The sequence below is a fragment of the Acomys minous genome (genome assembly GCF_964271855.1).
Source record: "Acomys minous genome assembly, chromosome: 11".
Taxonomy (NCBI): domain Eukaryota; kingdom Metazoa; phylum Chordata; class Mammalia; order Rodentia; family Muridae; genus Acomys; species Acomys minous.
The window spans coordinates 79,942,387-79,962,785 of NC_140492.1; the positions used below are offsets into that span (position 1 = coordinate 79,942,387).

General features: G+C 39.9%; 1 protein-coding gene across 2 annotated transcripts in view; it reads left to right on the top strand.

Annotated features, from left to right (window-relative positions):
* KIAA0825 overlaps positions 1-20,399 on the top strand; it is a 410,640-nt gene that overhangs the window by 107,847 nt on the left and 282,394 nt on the right. For both annotated transcript variants that reach the window (XM_084801930.1, XM_084801929.1), the window contains exons 8-12: positions 6,481-6,708; positions 7,971-8,236; positions 9,613-9,763; positions 14,880-15,070; positions 17,400-17,582. In XM_084801930.1, the coding sequence (XP_084658056.1) occupies positions 6,481-6,708; positions 7,971-8,236; positions 9,613-9,763; positions 14,880-15,070; positions 17,400-17,582 (1,019 nt within the window). The remainder of the gene's footprint in view (positions 1-6,480; positions 6,709-7,970; positions 8,237-9,612; positions 9,764-14,879; positions 15,071-17,399; positions 17,583-20,399) is intronic.

A 20,399-nucleotide genomic window follows, 5' to 3' on the forward strand; every position in this document is an offset into this window, starting at 1 on the left:
TGTTGGCCTCCACCTATAGGCCTGAGAAAGTGGAGGACAAAACACAGAGGCAGCACCAGCGTGGCAGGAGTCCCTGGCCCCACTCTAGCTTTGATTTAAGTACAAATTAAGCCCTAGTGAAGATCACCTTATGACACGGGGGCCCCTCTTGCCCTGAGTTCTTGCAGGTCCAGATAGCAAATTCAGGCACCATGTTTCAGCTGACAGGCAGGGTGATGAGCAGGTTGTGATGCTGGCCAAGGACCTTTCTGGAACAGTACCTGGTACTTTAGTGTCCACAGAGTGGCCATGAGGAAGCCAGGCCCTGCATGCAAGAACCTTTCCAGGCCGAAATGTGGCAGAGCAGTCCACCTTCGCTAGCCCTGCAAGCCCTGTGCTGTGTAGCTTGCAGGTGCCACCTGCCCCTGAGAAGTTGGTGCTATTATCCCCAGCCAGGGTCTCTCCTCAGCGGATGTGGACAAACTACTATCTGGGTGGGGCTGGGGCAGGACTCTTCTGGACTTGGAGCTAGAGGACCATACAACTGCCTTCCAGATATGGGGTCTGCTGCTTTTGCCCCCATGTCTTTCAGAAGTTGAGTGATGTTTATCATGTTATCTGGACACACTTGTGAGCCACAGCAGCTGTGATTAATAGCTCGATGCCGCTTGAGGTGAAGACCACCAAAGCCTTTTTCCTCTGTGCCCAGAGAAGACAGGAAGTGTTGGAGTCAGAGGTATAAGGGCTGAGGGCAGGGGCAAACAATGTCAGTGGAACAGCCCCTCCCTCCAGCCCCACCTGGAAAATGGCCTTTTCGAGGCAGGTGCGTGTGGAGCTGGCCACCAGGATTTAGCTGAGATGGTTCGTGGGAAGGACTGCCAACATCATCCTGCTTTTCCTAGAATGTGTGATACTGGGTTTCAGCTGTACATCGCACCGTGTCCGTCATTCTTTGCAATAAATACTTCAAAAAAATAATCTTGATTGAAATTTCCTCTGATGTTTTTCACAAAACTCCAGAAGCATTATGATCAGGTGACTAAACAATAGATGCTGATAAGGATGTTGGGAAAATAATCCTTATACGCTATTGGTGTGACTGTTAGTTGGTCAGCATGGAGCTGCCTCCGAAAAGTTAAAAGGTAGACCTAGCCACATGGCCTTCCTGTGCCACTTCTGGGTATATACAAGGAGGAATCTAAGTCACCACACACGAGAGATAGCTACTTACTCGTAACAATTGGCGTGTTATGGAAGCACACTGGGCATTTGTCAGCCAGTGGATGGATGAATGGATGGAAACAATGTATTATGTATACAATCATTCATAAAGAACAGATTGTGTGTACACATTATAGGTACGTAGTTGTTAAACTTTAAGAATATGAATAGGCTGAAAGGACATGTCCTTTTGACCTCGTCTTTGTAAACTATTTGTATGGGACTAGAGATTATCATATTAAACGAATAAGCAAGACTGAGAAAGAGAAATAGGTGTTTTCTCTCACAGTGTGGATTCCAGCTTAGACAGGACTTGTAAGCAGAAGGCAGTCTTCGTGAAGGAGGACCAGCTAGTGAGGTGGGGGACGGGAGAGAGAATGAGGGGGGTGAATATGACTGAAGGACTGGATAAGTCCGAGAGGCTCACAACAAACCCACTAGTGTGCGCAAGTAATACACGGGTTAAAAATGTTTCATTTTTATGTTATGTACATTGGTGTTTTGCCTGCGTGTATGACTGTGTGAGCGTGTAAGACCTTGGAGTTACAGACAGTTGTGAGCTGCCGTGTGGGTGCTGGGAAGAGCAGTCAGTGCGCTTAACCATTGACCGATCTCTCCAGCCCCCTAAACATGTTTTTTTTTTTTTTTACAAAAATAAAGCTGGGTCATTTTTGCTTAGACAGCCAGGTTCATGGAATGGTATAAAAACAAAAGTCAAGAAATTTTTGCCCCTGTCATGACTCAGGGTCTGCATTTTGAGAATGTGGACTATAGATAATTTTTTGAAAAGTAATAATCATATCTACCAGGCTTTCTTGCTTTCTGAATTGTGGTGTTGTCTGTATAATTAAAGATATCAATAAAACATTGGAGTACAAACATTTGAGAGAAAAATTGGCATTTCCTGTCCCCCACCTCTGTGAGCCTATGGCAGGGCCGTGACTCCCCGTGATGTGCTCTGGCCATGCCACATTCTGTACGTGCTTTCAGTCCTCCTCGGCAGCCGTCCCTTGCCTTGGCTTCTGCTGGCAGTCTTGGTCTCCCAAAAGCACAGTGTCTTTGCTTTACTTTGCTTTTCCATTCCCAGAGGTGATGCTGATTTGCTGTTGTGCTGTGATTCACAGCTTGTGAAGCGCTTCCCAGTCTCCCATCATCCGGTTTTACCGTTGGTTCCTTCTGCATCACTGTACAAAAGACCTGACGGAAGGAACTTAATGGAAGAAGAACATATTTGTTTTACAGTTTCAGAGTTCATGTCATCATGGGGGTAGAGGAACTATGGCAGTAGAAGCAGCGCAGTCCTTGTCAGCAGGAGCCTGAGGTCACATCAGTGTGGCAAACAGGAAGCAGAGATTGGGCAGGAAGCATCCAAAATTAGTACAACCCAAGGATATATCCTTAGTGAACTACTTCCTCTCACTACGCTCTGTTTTATAACATTTCAGCATCCTTCCCGAGCAGGTCCACCTGCGAGCAAGTGTGCAAGCATGAGCCAACGAGGCAGTGTGAGCAAGTGTGCAAGCATGAGCCAACGAGGCAGTGTTTCTCCACCTTCCTAATGTGACCCCTCTTAACAGAGTTCCTCATGTTGTGGTGACCCCCAACCATGAAATTATCTTGTTTCTACTTCATAACTGTAATTTTGCTACTGTTATGAGTTGCACTGTAAATAGCTGACATGTGACCACAAAGGGGTAGCGGTCCACAGATTGAGAACCTCTGCTGTAGAAGGACATTACCCATTCAAACCATAACACTCATTTTTTTTTAACTCCTTGGGTGGTTTCTGCTTTATCAGTTAATTCTGGTTAATACACGGTGTAAACATTTTAAAAGATCAACACATGTGTAGTTTGTAACAGTTCCCCTAGAAAGTTTCAACAACAACAAAATCAAACTCAGTGTGAGTGAAGCATTATGTAACAGCAGATGAAATTCGGTAATTCCTCACTGTTGTGCACCGAAGAGAAAGCCACTCAGTTCCTTTTTGTTTTGTTGGATTAACTAACAAATGCTCTTTATTTTACCTGGAATGTGTGTGATGCCAACTATCAGATGGGAAGAGAAAAACTAAGCAATCTTTCCTGAAAACAAATAGACTTCTAGAAGATGGTTTCAGTACATCGAGGTTTTCAGTTTTCTTTGTAGGAACGGTGATTTATATCTTTGTTCTCATATTTGGAAGGGGAATTCATATAGGGGACTATATTGCAGTCACATGTCAGTTGTCACAGGAAAAGAGGATCCCTATGCAGATGCTGAGAAAAGGGTAGACGGGGATAAAGATGCTGACTACAGCCACAGCAGGCAGTGGCAATTTTTGTCAAACACATTCCTTCAGTGAGTGATTTTAATGAATATTTGTGCTCCAATAGAGAAATGAGCAAGAAAATAAACTAGGGCTCTTGTTTGTTTCTTTTCATTTTTATGGAGGTAGTTTCCTTTAACATTTGTACCATAAATGTGTCCCCAAGAGTTACTGTTATGTCACAGGCTGTAATTTTTCCATCTCTGATGATGTAAGTTTAATGCCCACATCTCAGGTGGAAGGAAAGGCCACATGCCTGAAAGTAGTCCTCTGACCCTCACTTAGAAGCAAAGAGATTAAATTATTGATTAATTGTACTCAAATATAATTGAGAGATGGGTTTCTGCTCTATGTTGCCAAAGGACCAAATAAAATGTAGACAGGAAAGTTTAGTTACATTTTAACTACAGTAAAATGAGAGCTGTTATTTCAACTACCTAGTTGCGGACTCATGAGCTGTATAGAAACCATCTTCATTGTTTTCTATAGTTGTACAAAATGTGTTAAAATGAGGTTGAATTGGATAGACATATGATAAATTAGGAAAATGATTTTAGTTTCAGTAATCCATGGAGTTATTCCGATTCGTTAGTGTGTGTGTGTGTGTGTGTGTGTGTGTGTGTGTGTGTGTGTGTGTGCATGTAAGTAAAGATGCATCCACGCCAGAACACACCAGTGGAGGTCAGAGTACACTGTTCAGGGGTCTGCTTGTTCCTTCTACCGTGGGGTTTGGACATTGAACGGAGGTCATCAAGTTCGCATAGCAAGTGCATGTATGTATGTTTTACCCTACTGAGCCATCTCACAAGTCCTGATCTCAGCAATCTTAGACAGAAAGGAAACTCAAAAACTATCCAGTTCAGTTCAAGTTCCTAGCAAAAAACTTTCATATCAAGAAAAGCAAAATTTTCAACCAGGGATATAGCACCCAGTATCTACTTTGTTTTTTGTTTTGTTTTGGTTTGGTTTTTTTTTTTGGTTTTTTTTTTTGGTTTTTTTTTTTTTTTTTTTTTTTTTTGGTTTTTTGAGACAGGGTTTCTCTGTGTAGCCTTGGCTGTCCTGGACTCGCTTTGTAGACCAGGCTGGCCTCGAACTCACAGCGATCCACCTGCCTCTGCCTCCCGAGTGCTGGGATTAAAGGCATGCGCCACCACTCCCGGCTTACTTTTTCTTTTTCTAAGACAGGGTTTCTCTGTGTAGTCCTGGCTGTCCTGGACTTGCTTTGTAGACCAGGCTGGCCTCAAATTCACAGAGATCCACCTGCCTCTGACTCCCTGAGTGCTGCGATTACAGGTGTACCGCCATTTCCAGCTCAGGATCTACCTAAAATTTTTTATTAGTTTTAATATGTGTGTATGTGGGTAGGGGAGTGTTATGTGCAGATGTGTCAGGGCCAGAGAAGGGCAGAAAGCAAGGCACTGGATCACTGGAACTGGGGTTAAAAGAGGTTGTGAGCCCCTCGCTGTGGGTGCTTGGAACTGAACTCTCGTCCTCAGCAAGTGCAGTAAGTACTCTCAAAGGCTGAGCATTTCTCTAGCACCAAGACCATAGGCTTCTGCAGTTAGAGTAGGTGACATGTTACTACAAACTAGGTATGCGAAAACAGCTTGATTTCTAGGCGTAGATTTGGTCTCTTTACTACTTGTTGTTTTAGTAATTTAAAGAACATTAGGGAATTTTGAAGACATCTACAGTGACAGATATATTTCCATATGAGATTAAGAGTTAAAACAAATTTAGACCATGTATGCCAGTTGGTTTTTGTCAACTTGACACAGCTAAGTGTTCTGGGAGGAGGGAAGTTTAATTGAAGGTTGCACTCGTCAGACTGACCTGTAGGTGGGTGTCGGAGGCATTTTCTTGCAGATGATTGATATGGGAGCTGATTCCACTGTGGGCAGTGCTACCTCTGGACCTAGGTTATGTGTGTGTGTGTGTGTGTGTGTGTGTGTGTGTGTGTGTGTGTGTGTGTGTGTGTGTGTGTGTGTGTGTAAGCTGGGCAAGCTAAGGAGAGCAAGTCAGGGAATGACACATCTTCGTGGTCTCTGCTCATGTTCTTGCTTAGACTTTCCTCAGTGGTGAGCTGTGATTTGTATGTGTGTAAGTCAAATAAGCCTTAGGCTGCATTTGGTCATGATGTTTCATCATCGGTGATGGAAGCAAATTAGGACATCAAGATTATAACACTCAATTTTTTTTTTTTAAGAGAGAGAAGCAATGTGAACTTCAGTGGGTAGACAAGTGGGAGATATGGGAGGAATCAAGGGAGGAAAGAGTATGTTAAACTATATTGGATAAAACCTCAAAATATAAAATAAAGTAAAAAGAAGAAAAGAAGCGACCTGAAGCAGCTGGATATGGATGTGGGCTATAAACCACTTTGTGGATGGAGAGACTAAATAAAATTCTAAACAAGTTAAAACCCAGAAAGGTGCAATGTATGTTTTCTTGGAGAAGTTTATTTTATTGCTATTTTCCTGTTAACTTGTCTGTAATCCTGACCTTAAAAGAGAAATCAAAGATTGAATATTAATTGCTAACTTATGTTGCAATTCTTGTTAACAATAAACTGTAAAAAGACTATAAAAATCTAATTTCGAGTTTATGAAATGTATTGAATTTAAAGGTTGTTTTATGTGATAGCTTGTAACTGTGGCGTTCGGCTCTCATTAAAGATAGTTTTATTGAACTATACTTAAAAGATTAAATTTTGAAAAGAGTTTTTGATTAAATCCACTGAGGAGTTAAAGAGAAATGTCAATACATTGCTGTGTGTAAAGAATGTACATGTTTTTGTATATTGCTTCATTCACAAGCTAATATTGTCCAGGCTTTTAGAGTGGCTTTTAGAGTCTAGCAAAGAGTACCTGTATTCGACATGTTGAACGAAAGTAATAATCTTATATCTATAACAATCGAAATGTTGTTTGTAAGTGAAAGTGAATATAATTTTATGTACATGTATGTTTCAGGCTACTTTACCAGAGTTTGGCTGGAGAAGTGCATTTAAAGAAGTCTCTCTTGCCATGGCACACTGCATATCATCAGCCATTGAAGGTTTTTCCACAGACGTTCTCCATCAGGAACAAACTGAAAGGACCTCAGCTGCGAGCTACACGATGAACCTTGTAAATGTCCCACAGGTTTGGCGAGAAGGTCAAATATTTTCCCAGGAGGAACAACCAAAGAAAGTCGCCAAGGCAAGTATCAGGCGAGGTTGCTTCAAATTGCTGCCAGCTTGTGAGGTGTTTACTTTTACTTGTTTTCTTTCTTTTTGCGAACTCAAGCGGTTTATTAGGTCGACCAGTGGAGTTGCTCGGACAGTACAAGGTACCCGGCACCTTATTAGTGGTGTCTGCAGGTCAGAACTGCCACAATGGACACGTGCCTCTTTGCTAACATTGTCCCATTCTTCTGAGGTAACCTGGAGCAGGCTCTCAGTGAGTAGAAAATGCTTGCAAAGTTGGAGTGACTTGAGGAAAAGCCTAAGAGGTAAAAGGGGATACCATTTTGTGCTGCTGTGGACATAGGAAATCTGTCTGCCTCCATGAATAGCCTTGTTTTGAAAGTTACCAGAACTTGCCAAGGAGATGTAAAGCAGATCATATAGATGCTGTACAGCATAAACCCACTGTAAACACAGCTGTCACCAGTGGGTGTTCTGAAGAGCACCTACCTCATGCTCCTTCCGTCACCCCAAGGCTCCAGAACAGTCCCTGGGGAGCTGTGTTGGCTACCAGCAGGCTGTGCCTTCAGCCCTCCCAAAGAGACCAATGTCAATTAAGAGTGAAAGCAGATACAATGCTTCTGAAATATGCTGTCTCCTCACTCCTAAGAAGAGACTACATGAGATGGTTCCTGTTGCTTCTGGATTATTTAAGACAAACTGATACTCTGTGTACTGTTTGGTGAAATATGTTAACATGTGGGAATTTAGTAGAAAAATTAGAGGACGTTCAAAAGAAATGTGAAATTAATATCAAGAATACATATTAGAAGCCGGGAATGGTGGCGCATGCCTTTAATCCCAGCACTTGGGAGGCAGAGGCAGGCGGATCATGTGAGTTCGAGGCCAGCCTGGTCTACAAAAGCAAGCCCAGGGCAGCCAAGGCTACACAGGGAGACCCCGTCTCGAAAAACCAAAACCAAAAAAAAAGAATACATATTAAGTTCTATTAACTGCACATAAAGGTATTGTCATTTAAAACTGCCTCATGAGTTTTTCATAATGTCTGTCTGGTGAGCATAAGGTCTGAAGGTTATATATAGGGAGACATCATTTTGGTATTTCCTCATTTGACATGAAACTTTCTACAACTGAGAAATTGATTGTTACAGAGCTGCATCATTATATTTATGTTTGATGCCAAGTTTATTATTTAAGAATTTGGCTCCACTGTACATAAATTACACGGCGCTGTCAGAATACGAGTAAGTCAGCGGCACATTTATTTCTCTCTAGTTTTGTTCTGACATCATGGAAAAGCTTGATACAATGCTTCCACTGGCTCTGGCGTGCAGAGATGATTCTCGTCAGGAAATTACAGGGAACCTGGTGGAGGCCTGCTGTAAAGTGGCAACAGCTGTCCTGGAAAGACTGCAGGAAAGAGGCGAGGAGGTGCCTTCCAGAGCACCCCTGAAGAACCTGCCGGCCATCCTGTCCTCAGCAGTGCACGTTTCCCAGCGCCTCATGCACTTTGAAAATCTGATGAAAGCGACAACTAAGAAGTGAGTGTCTTTTAAACCGAGTTGATAGTGTTCTGAGGTTCGTGCTTAGTGAAAGACACACTCTTCAGATTTCAGAGAATCAAATGTTGACAGTACTCACTGAGGCGAACATAGTGATATGGTGGGTTGCTTTCAGGATTTTGATTAGGAGGCGTTTAAAAGGTCAAATATGGATTATAGCAAGCTAGATATGTAACAAAGGCAGTCCCTACTAAAGGCATGCACAAAGAAGGGTACCGTGTCCTGCACGGTCTCATAGAATTTTATCCCATCCCATTCATAGGCACATTTAAACTGACCACATAGAAAAGGGAAACCAACCTTGTTTCTGTCCCTCACACAAACATTCACTTCTCGCTTTTGCTTCAAATCCAGCCGGCTGGCAAGAACCGCCATAGTGAATAAATGCATCTTAATCTCTCTTTGTGCCTAGTGTAAACATATTGCAGGACATCTATTTAGTAATAAACTATCCATAATATTTGAAGAGAAAGCATCTGCCAATCTTAATCCTCATGCGCTAGTAGACTGAAAATGCAATATGTTTCCTGTAGAGAGCTAAAAATCGCTGTGGGTTCCAACAAGTGGTCTCTCTGGTCCCACCTGAGTTTTGTGGAACTTACTGTGGCCCCTTGAGAGGAGCGCATGGCCTTGCCAATCCAGTGCAACCCAAGAATCTATCCGTGTTCTTTACTCAGCCTTCATAGTCTCTTATCAAGAAGGAGGTGTGACAGAAATAGCTGAAGACAGAAGCGAAATAAATTTGGCTCGATGTAGGATACAGTTATGTTATTTCTTTAATTCTCATAAGTCGTCAGATGCTGTGATTCATACTTGAATTTATAAACAAAATATGCCAGAAATCGCTTCATTTCAGTAGACTATTTTAAAACAGTTTATAAGATAATTGACATCTACAAAATTACAACTTTTAAAAAATAAAAAGAGTGTGTTTATGGGACGTTGATAGCATTGGAAAAGTTCATTCTGACAAGTGTATGTTGTCCTCCAGTGATAATGATAACCTAATGCCTAAATAATGCGCTGATCTCTAATAATAGGCTTCCCAAGAACACTTCTAGTTTTGAATGATGTATTGACAATACAGTTTGTCTCGAGTTGATGTGCATATTTGTAGAACAGCAGATGTACGTTTTCAAAGGACTTGCAAAACAAAGACTAGCTCCCCCCCACCCCCCCCAGCCCCTCCCCATGCACGTTTCTTTTTGGAAAGTGAATGTGGATACAGCCTTCAGCTTTGGGAGGAAATGAATGATTGATATCTAATAATGAAAACCATTTGTGGTGCTGGGGGTTGTTGCCTCCTACTGCACAGGCCTTAAATCTCTGTCTCTTTGATCATTCCCTCTGAGCAGACCCATATTCCTGGTGCCTGTCCAGCGATATCAGGAATTCATCAACACTCTACAGTCTCAGGTTACGGACTACTGCGTCAGAGTTTGTGCTACGAGCATTTTACAGGATGCTGAGAGCCACCACTGGGATGACTACAAAGCTTTTTATGAGGTGTGAAGTTGAGTTTACTATTCGTCCTTTTTACACAAATATGTTTTACTGCCTACCTGCTTTCTGGCTAATTAGAAACATGAGCTCCGTATTACTAAAACACGAAGGCTGTTAGGATAATATTTTTTAAATATTGAGTTTGTATTTAGGAAAAACACTGTCTTTAGAAACCTGAAATAAATTAGACATCAGAACTCTCCTTCTGCTTCAAAGCAAAAATAACTTAATTTGAGTTGCAGGCTTGCAGCACTGTATGAACTGGGCTATAATGAGCTTCGGTGACAATTCAGAGATAACAAGAGCTTGCCTGAATCCTTTGTCTTTTTTCCAAACCTAGCAGTTATAGATGTCCTTGCATCTTTTATTATATATTTTCATCTTATTTAATAAGTACCTGTTATTAAGCAACTTTACTTTTATGCTTATTTTTACTTCTCATTCTCAAGAGTACATTTTAAGACATAATTTTATGCTTTACTGTTTCATTCAGCTCATGTTGTTTTGCAGTCCCAAGTACCTACCAAATGCAAGCGAAGTAATCCCCAACGCAAGCAAATTGAGAAGCAATTAAAATTATTTGTAGCCAGGCTTCATTAGTTTCTTTTCCACTTAATCCCAGAGATTATGTATAGATCATATAATATTTGAAATTAATTCTATGCAAGGGTAAAATATTTACATATCTTTTAAAAAGATATTTGAGGTTTAAAAGTTTCCATGACCAGACTCATCTTTATTAGCTTTTCCATTGCATGCTTTCTTCTGGATCACAGCTCATGACTGTCTGAGATGGGCTTTCCTCAGCACCCCACTCTTGCCAGCCTTTGGCATGGCCGGTATTTGTGCTTGAGATGCTGGTAAAACAGAGCTGATGCCAATAAGAAACTCTTAAGGACGTTCCCATTTTTCCTCTGGCCGTTTCATCTCTCCGTCAAGTCTTTCCCAGATAGTTTCTCTCTTCGTGAGAACATCTGTACATCATTTTCCAAACCCTATGTGCTCCAAACATTAGTGGCAGCAGTGAACAGAGTGAGAAAGAAAGTGGCGTAGGGCAGCTGGTGGCCGAGATAAGAATGGAAGTGTTGGTCTCTCCCTCTCTTGGCAGCATCACAGACTCTGCTTGCCCCGAGGTAAACAGAAAGGCAGAAAGTGGAGCCATCATGTTTCAAACTATTTCAATGTGTCAAGGTACCAACGAACAACTTATATGATGTTTTCAATGAGGAATAGGTGTCAGCTCAGTATGAACCCAGGATATTTATTTCCTCTTATGTAAACCAGGGACTAGAACAGTTGTATAGTGTAAATAATAAGTGTATGCACTGAGAGCCTGTTATTGGAGTTACTGAGTATTTACGAAGAAAAACAAAAACGAAAACAAATTACCACATAACACAGCTCTTAGATCTTATGAAGGCTTTAGCTCCAAAGACAGAAATAAAGAAACTGTTGCTATGTGATTACGTGGCACTTGAGCTTCCATGTGCTTCCATGGTCAGTACTTACAATCTAATGGTGGAGCTAATGGTTGTTATTTATGTGCAGAAGAAAAATAAAGTGGTACGGCTTTGCCATTTGCCAAAAATAAGATGGTTTGGAAAATAGCCCTGAGTTTATAGTGTTTTGACAAGTGGAATACCTGACCTGGTTGTGTCTCGCTTTCCGAATCCTGTTTTTTTTTTCCCTCTTCCCCATCATGTCAACTGACGGTGGAACAGGATTACATTTGGGGAAGCTTGTTTTAAGGGGAAGGAGATGGCGTGTGGCTGATTGGAAAAGAAGAGTTGGATAGAGATCTCAGAGAAGCCAAAGCCATGTACACAGTGAAGGGTTTGATAGGATCTCAGAGAAACGAGGGGCCGTGTGCACAGCGGAGTAGAGAAAACAATAAAAGAGTTTACAAGCCAGGGAGCAGTGTTTGCTCATGTTTTATGGTAGCAAGTGAACTACAGACACACACTTCCATGTTCTAAACATGTCAGGCTCTGGGAGCCAAGGAGCTGGGCCCCTCTCCGTTGGAGTGCTGGTCAGATGGTACAATGAGTTTTGAGATCGCATGTTTAAAAGTAAGCTGTTTGTAGAGTTGACATCTGCTCAGTTTTTAGTAACTTGTGTTTTCCAATAGTCCGAGAGAAAAGAATTATCTGTTCAGAGATAATACTGAGTGGTTTCTGTAATAAAGCCCAGCTGCTTGTTTCCTGATATATAATCTAAGCAAAAGCTCACATCTGTTTACATTATAGTGGATTTGCAAAAATAACAGATGTTTACTGCAGAATACGTTGAATACGTTTGAAATGACAACAAGCAGGGAAACAAGTCAAAAAAATGGAGTCATATTTAGCCTAGTGAAACCCTCTTCCCCCACGCCCACCCACCCAGCCACACTGAAGTTGCATTCATTTAGACAGAATTGGCAGAACAAAGGGCATTTTGCGAGACCTGCTCTTAAGTACGAACCAACTGATGGTCATTAAAATTCACACCGTACATTTTTAGCAGAAAAAGAAATCTGCTAAAGGATAACTATCAAAACACCCTGGTTTTCTGTATTTTGAAAATTATGGCAAATCTTGTTCATCTCACTATTACGAGGCCACATCCCTCAAGCCCAGTCCCAGCATCCACAGGGCTCAAGAGTCCCTTTTGTTGACAAGACCTGAAGTTCTGAGTCAATCAAACTCTAACTCTTTGTTTGATAAGAGTTCTCAGAACACATCAGAAAGCAATAGAGCATTAATTTGGCTTGGTTTTTAATTTTACATGTTTCCTTGAGTGGGTTAGCCCATTTAACTGGGAAGTCAACCTACTCACAGTCCCTTTGTGTTTGAACTTAACTCCCTTTTGTATTATCATTTGAAAATCAGTCACTATTATTTTGATGACTACAACATTGTGGTACTAAATGTAACTGACGAAATAATTCCATGTGAAGAAATACCTGCGTGAGGAGCTTGGTAACTTTTAGGGTAGGAGCAGAGCAGGCTGGTTTGGCTTGTCTTATGCGATAGGGTTTCGCTTTGTAAGGCCAAGTGGCCTGGAACTTGTTCTGTAGCTCAGCCTGGCTTCAAGCTCAGGTCATTTCCTCGCTCCACAGCCACTCAAGTGCCGGGGTGGAGGGACCCATCGTACCAGGCACAAGGACGTATTTCTTAGACAACACTTACTTGAAACTACACCATGCTTCTCTCATCTAGAGTCCCACTAGAATGTCCTCCCCTCTGTCTCAGTTTCCTGGTAAGTGAAGGCTTTCGTGGGACATGCCCCTTGGGCTAATATGCAGAAATAAGTGAGTATATACCATTTGAGTCTTTCTGCTTCTGGGTTAACTCACTCATTATGATCATTTCTAGCTCAATCCATTTATCCACAAATTTCGGGAATTTCTTATTTTTAATAGCTGAATAGTATTCCATAGTGTATATGAGAGAAGCATGGGAGAATGGCAAAGTAGAAGGATCCAGAGGGTCCTAGAAACCTACAAGTAGAACATTATTATAGGCAGATTTGGGCCCAGGGGTCCTGCTCAAACTAAGGCACCAGCCAAGGACAATACAGGCCGTAAAACTTTAAACCCCTACCCAGATCTAGCCAATGGTCAGAACATTCTCCACAGTAGAGTGGAGAGTGGGATATTACTTTCTCACATACTCTGGTGCCTCACCTTTGACCATGTCCCCTGGAGGGGGAGACCTGGTGGCACTCAGAGGAAGGACAGCAGGTTACCAAGAAGAGACTTGATACCCTATGAGCATATACAGGGGGAGGTAATCCCCCTCAGTCACAGTCATAGGGGAGGGGAATAAGGGGAAAATGGGAGGGAGAGAAGAATGGGAGGATACAAGGGATGGGATAACCATTGAGATGTAACAAGAATAAATTAATAAGAAAAGAAAAGAAAAGAAACTACACCAGGAGACACAGCGGATTGCAAAAGAGAAATATTTAGGGATAAAAGAGGAAATTTCGATGGCTTATCTTTTGATTTAAAAAAAAAACTCAGAAATTTGAAGAGCCCATTCTGTTTTTTGTATTTCAGATAACCATTTAATCCGTTCTGAAGAAATGAGGTTAAATAACTAACAAGGCTGCCCAAGAGCATATGACCTAATGCTTACTTGCAAAGCACTGCCTTAGCCTGTTCCCGTTAGGCCGTTCCCGTTAGCCTGTTGCCATTAGCCTGTTCCCGTTAGCCTGTTCCCTTGAACCTGTTCCCGTTAGCCTGTCCCCTTTAACCTGTTCCCTTGTACCTGTTCCCTTGTACCTGTTCCCTTTAGCTTGTTCCCATTAGCCTGTCCCCTTTAACCTGTTCCCTTGTGCCTGTTCCCGTTAGCCTGTTCCCTTTAGCCTGTTCCCGTTAGCCTGTTCCCGTTAGCCTGGCCACTGCTGTGTCTCTTTCTGCAGTCGGGAAGAGCTGGTACAAAGACAAGGTCTGTGGAGGAATAGGGAAGAATGAGTTTGACCCCTTGAAAGTATGTAAAAATGTTACATTATAATATATGCCTACAGTTTACAAAATGCGGTAAAATTAGATTACTGTTTATCTATTGCTAGTATAAACTATTATTAAGACATCATTAATGAAATATCCTAATGTATTCCTCAACAGTTAAGCATCATACTTAGTTTAATGAATGCTCCTAAGATTTAGCACACATTTGTTTTCAATCTTCTTGGTCCATTATTATATGGAATCTGAAAAATTTGTAAGATTAACTCAGTGATGCTGGTTGTCTCAGAGAAATGTGCCTCCACAGACAATATAAACAGATTTTCAGAATTTCAGAGAATCAGCATGGCTTGTTAAAACCACTACAAAGCTGCTGCTTAAAAGTAAACTTTAGAAGGCAGGCCAGGACCAAGTACATCCACAGTGTGCTAGGTTAAATGCTTGCGGTCTGGATTTGCACTAGGATATCTCCTTCATAACTGAGGTAAAACATATGTTCCTTTGTCAGTAGGATGTTTAACATCCTGTGTCGCAACTTTCTTGGTCATCTTCCATGCCAGACTTTCCAGTCATTTTCTTTCAGCCTGAACTAATTAGGTTCACAGGAAGCAAACTGACATTTTGGAAGATGTGATTCTCTTGTTTAATGCGTGATGGTTTTGCCAGGGGGAAAGATGCTCCTTCTCCATCCAGATGTGGCATTACTTCAGCTGGGCTCTGCATCACGATCTCTGGACCATACTGCCCCCTAAGCTGGCCCAGGAAATACTGGCAGAGCTGCTGGAGAAATCCTTGGGTCTGCTTGCCTCCAGATATGCTCGGGCCTGCCCGAGTCCTAAGAGGACGGCACAGATAAGGTAATGAAAGCAGCTCTTCAAGGAGACTTTTTTCTCAGATCAGCTTGTAAAGCAAAATATGAATTTAAAGTTCAAAACGCTTGTGTTTAGCGCCTTTGTAACTTCTGAGAGGAGAGGGTGCTCATTCTCCTGAGAGGAGAGGGTGCTCATCCTCCTGAGCCATTTACGTAGGAAAGTGGAGCTTGGATGAGAATGACTTCCCTGCTCTGTCGCCTTCCAGTGGCAGGAGAGCCCTTTCCCATTTGTGACTAGCTGCTTAGTTTCTGTGCTTTTCAAGCAGAGTAGCTCTTTTCAGTGTGGAGTCTGCGGTGCACTTGCTTAATCTCAGCACTTGGGAGACAGAGGCAGGCGAGCCTCTGAGTTTGAGGCTAGTCTAGTCTACAAAGCCTGTGCCAGGACACCCAGGGCTACACAGAGAAATCCTGCCTTGAAAAAACAAATAACAACAGCAACAGCAACAGTAATAAACATTTTGTAATTTATTGTCCTGGATTTCCCTTCATTTTTCTTTTTGCCCCGCTATATATTACCGAAAGCCAACTGAAGAAAATGGGAAGCAAAAGATACTGTGTTTTTAGTAAAAGACTGAATTAGAGTGCAGTTCTAGTATTTTGGTAGTGAATATTATGCGAATGAACTTAATGATAACAGTGAACTTCATAGAATAAAGCTTTTTAATAATAGACTCTTGGCCTAATATGACTAAAACCTGGATTTAGGTATGGAATAATATTTTCAGATATAGTTTAGAAGGAGCTCACAGACATCAGAGGTTTCCTTTTTGCCTTATTTTTGGCAGGAGGAATCATTTTCTAATCATGTTCTTGTAAAGCACACTGTGATGTGAAGGGCATTTAGGTCATGCTACAGTGTTTCATAAATATGGTATTTTGCACAGACTGTTTGAATTACTGATCAAGCTGTTTTTAAAGATACCGTCATAAGAATGAAGCATAAATCACTTTTGGCTCTAATGTGGCCCATCATTACAAGATATTTTGTGAAATTGGATTTACAGTTCCATCATGAAATTAGTGATATATCTAACTAGTGGTACCATGGAAACATTGACTTCTTATGTTTTGTATGATTACATTAAAGTGTGATGAAAATTTAGAATTATTGCTTCTAATTTTTCTATGTAAAATATATGAATACTTATATTTGAGATGCTACTACTAAACCATCATTATTATAGAAATAAAAATGTGTGTGTGTGTTTTGAATTGGGAACTATTAACAATTAGAAGTAAATAAAGCTAAAATTAACCCTTCCTAAAGATGATTATTGATAATTGCCATTGGTTATTAAATTCTAGTAGTCTCCATATAACATATAATCAAAACTATACATCTCTCTATATATGTATGTATGATTTATTCATGTGTTACATGTTACACACACATACATATACATATATACATCTTTCACATGTTGTATTCATGGGTTGAATGTTGCCCCTCAAAAATATGTACAATTAGTATGTGTTGATTGCAATAAAAATGTATTTAAATTTTTAAACAAAATCAACATGAGCAATGAAAATAAAATGTATATGAATAATAATAGTCTTCTCTAACAAATAAGTATAATTTTAGGAATTTCTGAGTATATAGGCTTTGTGCTTTAGTTGCCATGTCTTCTTGCCTTCCTCATTTGAGGAGAATATGTCACCTGTCCTCATTGTTTCTTCTTGACAGTTTACATGTGCACATGCCCTCTATCAAATAGTAACACGTGTGTATGTTTGTGTGTGTGTGTGTGTGTGTGTGTGTGTGTGTGTGTGTGTGTGTGTAATAGCACAGATTTCTTTGAAACCAGTTCCCATTTTGCTTACATTAGTTTCAAGACCAGGCCCTGAGCTTCTGGAAGAAAATTCTGTGGTACAAAGCAAATACTTTTTTATAGACTATTCCTATGTGTAACAGTAATAATTTTTAAAAAGGTCATGAAGTTGGGAGGGAGAACATAAGAAGTTGGAGCAGGAGGAAGGACAGGAATTATTTACATGCAGCCTTCATGTATAAAGTTCTCAAAAAATAGTAAATTATTAAATTAAAGCAAACAAAGCCCAAAGCATTGCTACACCACCATTCCAGCTCTTGCTGTCCCTAAAAGTAATGATATTGTGGACCAACCCACACCTGGGCATATTCAAAGGGTGTTTTTTTATGCTTCCTGGATTGAGTTTATCTATGTAAATATCTCTGAGATCGAACTGTATCTCTCTACTCTTACATATGCTTACAAGATATGCAGACTATAGTGTATACAAGAAACAAGAACATGATTTTATTTAACATGATTTTCTCTCTCTCTTTCCAATAGACTTGATGTCACGGCAATCTTAATATGCACTGAGAACTTATTATGGTCAGTCTGTACTTCTGCACAGGAAATTCTGAATCCACATAAGCATAACAACAGCAAAATTTTTAAAATTCATACTCATTGCAACAATCTCTTTACAACATTAGCTATTCTGACATCACCACTAACAGAATTATATAAGTAAGTATCAAATATATTTGGTTTAACCAAGATGTCATACCTGATAGTGAACTCTGCATTTTATACCAAGTAGACGTACTCTAAACTATATATTTAATATCATAAATTTGGGTGGTTTATAAATCGAATATGAACCAATTCTCAAAGCTGTTTATTCACTATGATGTGTTCTCTGTCTGTAGGTCCCATTCAGTTAATAAGCCTACAATACATTTTAAATCTCACCTTTTGTATTTTCTGTTTTTCTTGAAACATAGTTGCTATATGATGTTTACTGACTAGAATGACAAAATTCCTCTATCTCTGCTGGATTATAAGCTTGCACAAATATGCCAGACATTAACTTTCACTTTTTGAATGTGGTCTATTGGATACATGTGAGTGTGTGTATGTGTGCATGTGTGTGTGTGTTTGTGTGTGTGTGTGTGTGTGTGTGTGTGTGTGTGTGTGTGTGTGATAGCTTTCAACGTTTTAAACGCTCATTTTTAATTGCGTGTATTGGGATGTGCACAGGTGGGTGCTGGTGAGTTCAGAAGCATGAGATCACCTGGAATTGGGGGCTGTAAGCTGTCTAGTGTCAGTGATGGGAAGTGACCCTGTGTCCTCTGCAAGAGCAGTATTCGCTTTTAAGCACTGAGCTGTATCATGAGCCCCAGTCATTTTCACTTCCTATGTATTTTTTTATCATTTTAATAAATATTTTTAAAATTCTGTATGTGCTCAAATCTGAAAGAGGTTTAATGACCTCATGCTTTTAATAAATCTGGCAAAGAGATTTTAATATTACTTTTCAATGTCTTAGCTAGTTGTGGCAAGTAGAAATAGATAGGTAGTTATACTGGAAAAATAAAATACTTTTTTTATAACTAAAAGGTAGCAAAATATAAAAATTTGAACTACGTTTAATTTCAACTTAGCTTAATTGTAGTAGGTAAGAGCATAAACCCTGGAATAGATTTCATGACCAAACTTCTAACGTTTATCCGACAAGCCAAATCACTTTTTTATTTAACATGTTTTTTCATATCATTTAAAAATATTATTTAAAAATCCCCCCAAATGTTTGTTTTTATATTCATAGACTAAATGATTATGTATTCTTACTTTATTGAGTAGGAAAAAATTAGGCAGAATGCTTCATTCTGGGCTTTCTGTTTAGAGAGATTAAACATGCTCATTCTGAGTATATTGTTGGATTTATATGATCAATGGCCTAAGAATAATTAACAACTTTGCTTTCAGTTTCTCTCCTCTGACTTGAAGTATACTCCTTGCTAGAAGGTTCTTCCTTCTTGCAAAAGGAGCTAAGAACTTGTTTTAGAAGCAGAGAACTCTTTCAGAGAAGAGAAGGAACAGTGAGTAAAGCCACATAAGGTTGAGATTATATATAAATGGCTTATAATATAAAAAGCTTCCATTCGAAGCCCCTAATAAATCCTACTGAAATAAACTGATTTATCACAGATGAAAAAATTGCTATGCTCGCAGTTCAATGGGTCAGTTCATCTCCAAACAAGGCCCTGCGAAAACCAGGAACAAAGTTGACAGATTTCACGGAATGGTCATGGTGAGCAATATTGCATTTCATGGTTTGTCAAAGATGAATTGAAAGATTTTAGCCCCAAATGCATTTGTAAAACAAATAAATTATGATCACAGATTGTATATGTTAATAATAATAATGAAGCATGCATTCATTATTTTTAACCTATGGCCTTTTGTACATTTTAAACAACTAGGCAAGTCCTCAAATCTTTCTGATTTATGCATTTCTAACCTCACTCAGGAAAATTTAAATTGCTAATTTCCACCAGGATTATGGTTTTTATAAACACTGCCTCTAGTTTTTCTTAATATAAAACATAGGCCATGTCACTTTCGTGGATGAGCAAAATTCTAAATGTATTTTCATGTTTTCGATAGTTCTCAATGCAAAATATTCGCAACTTTTATCTATTCATGTTGATTTAGATTTTGTTGTTTTACTGGAATATAAATCAGATCTCTAAAATGAATTTTGATTTTTTTTTTTGTGACAACAGAAGCAGCATTGTGTTCTTCATCAACTAGGGAGATATATGTTTTGCAAAACCCTATTGGTTTTCAAACTGCTTTACACGGACATATGAAGTTGTCATATTATTAACATTCTAAAAAGCCTTATCTCTAGCTCATAATAAACAATAAGCCATATGCTTTGAGGATTTGAGGGGAGGAAAGTAATAATAAGATGTTGGAAGTGTTGAATTTTTATGAAGTGTACCTGCCACTGTCACTTGGCATGACAGGCCGTCTATGAAGAGGACTGCCTTTGTTTCAAGTGGTTCTGACAGTTAAGCTGAAAGTGTGTTTATTTTGAGCCGAATGTAGGACCTCTAAATCTCAGGGCAAGAATATATGATTTTAAAAATCTTTTCAGGAGGGATGAAACCTAATAAAAATGTTAAAAATGAGTGTTCTTTTCTAAGCTTGTCTTCATGAAATTCTGTTAGAATGTTGTGAAAAAGAGTAGGTTAGATTTAGTCTCCATGGAAAAAGTCCCACCGAGGCATAAAGCACCTACGTTTGTTGGGTGTTCCTTTGTGGAGGTTGCTATTCATAGGTACACTCTCCCATAGACATACGTGCATCACATGTGGCTTTCTAGACTGGAGTTTGCTTGTAGACTATTTGTTTTACTTTGTATAGCAAGTTGAAAGTTAATTCGTAAAATTTCTCAACATTTTGAAACTGGACCACAAATGCTGTTCCTAGCTTATTTAACCATTTCCCCACTTTTATTTGGGCCCCTACAAAGGTATTATCCATCTCAAATTA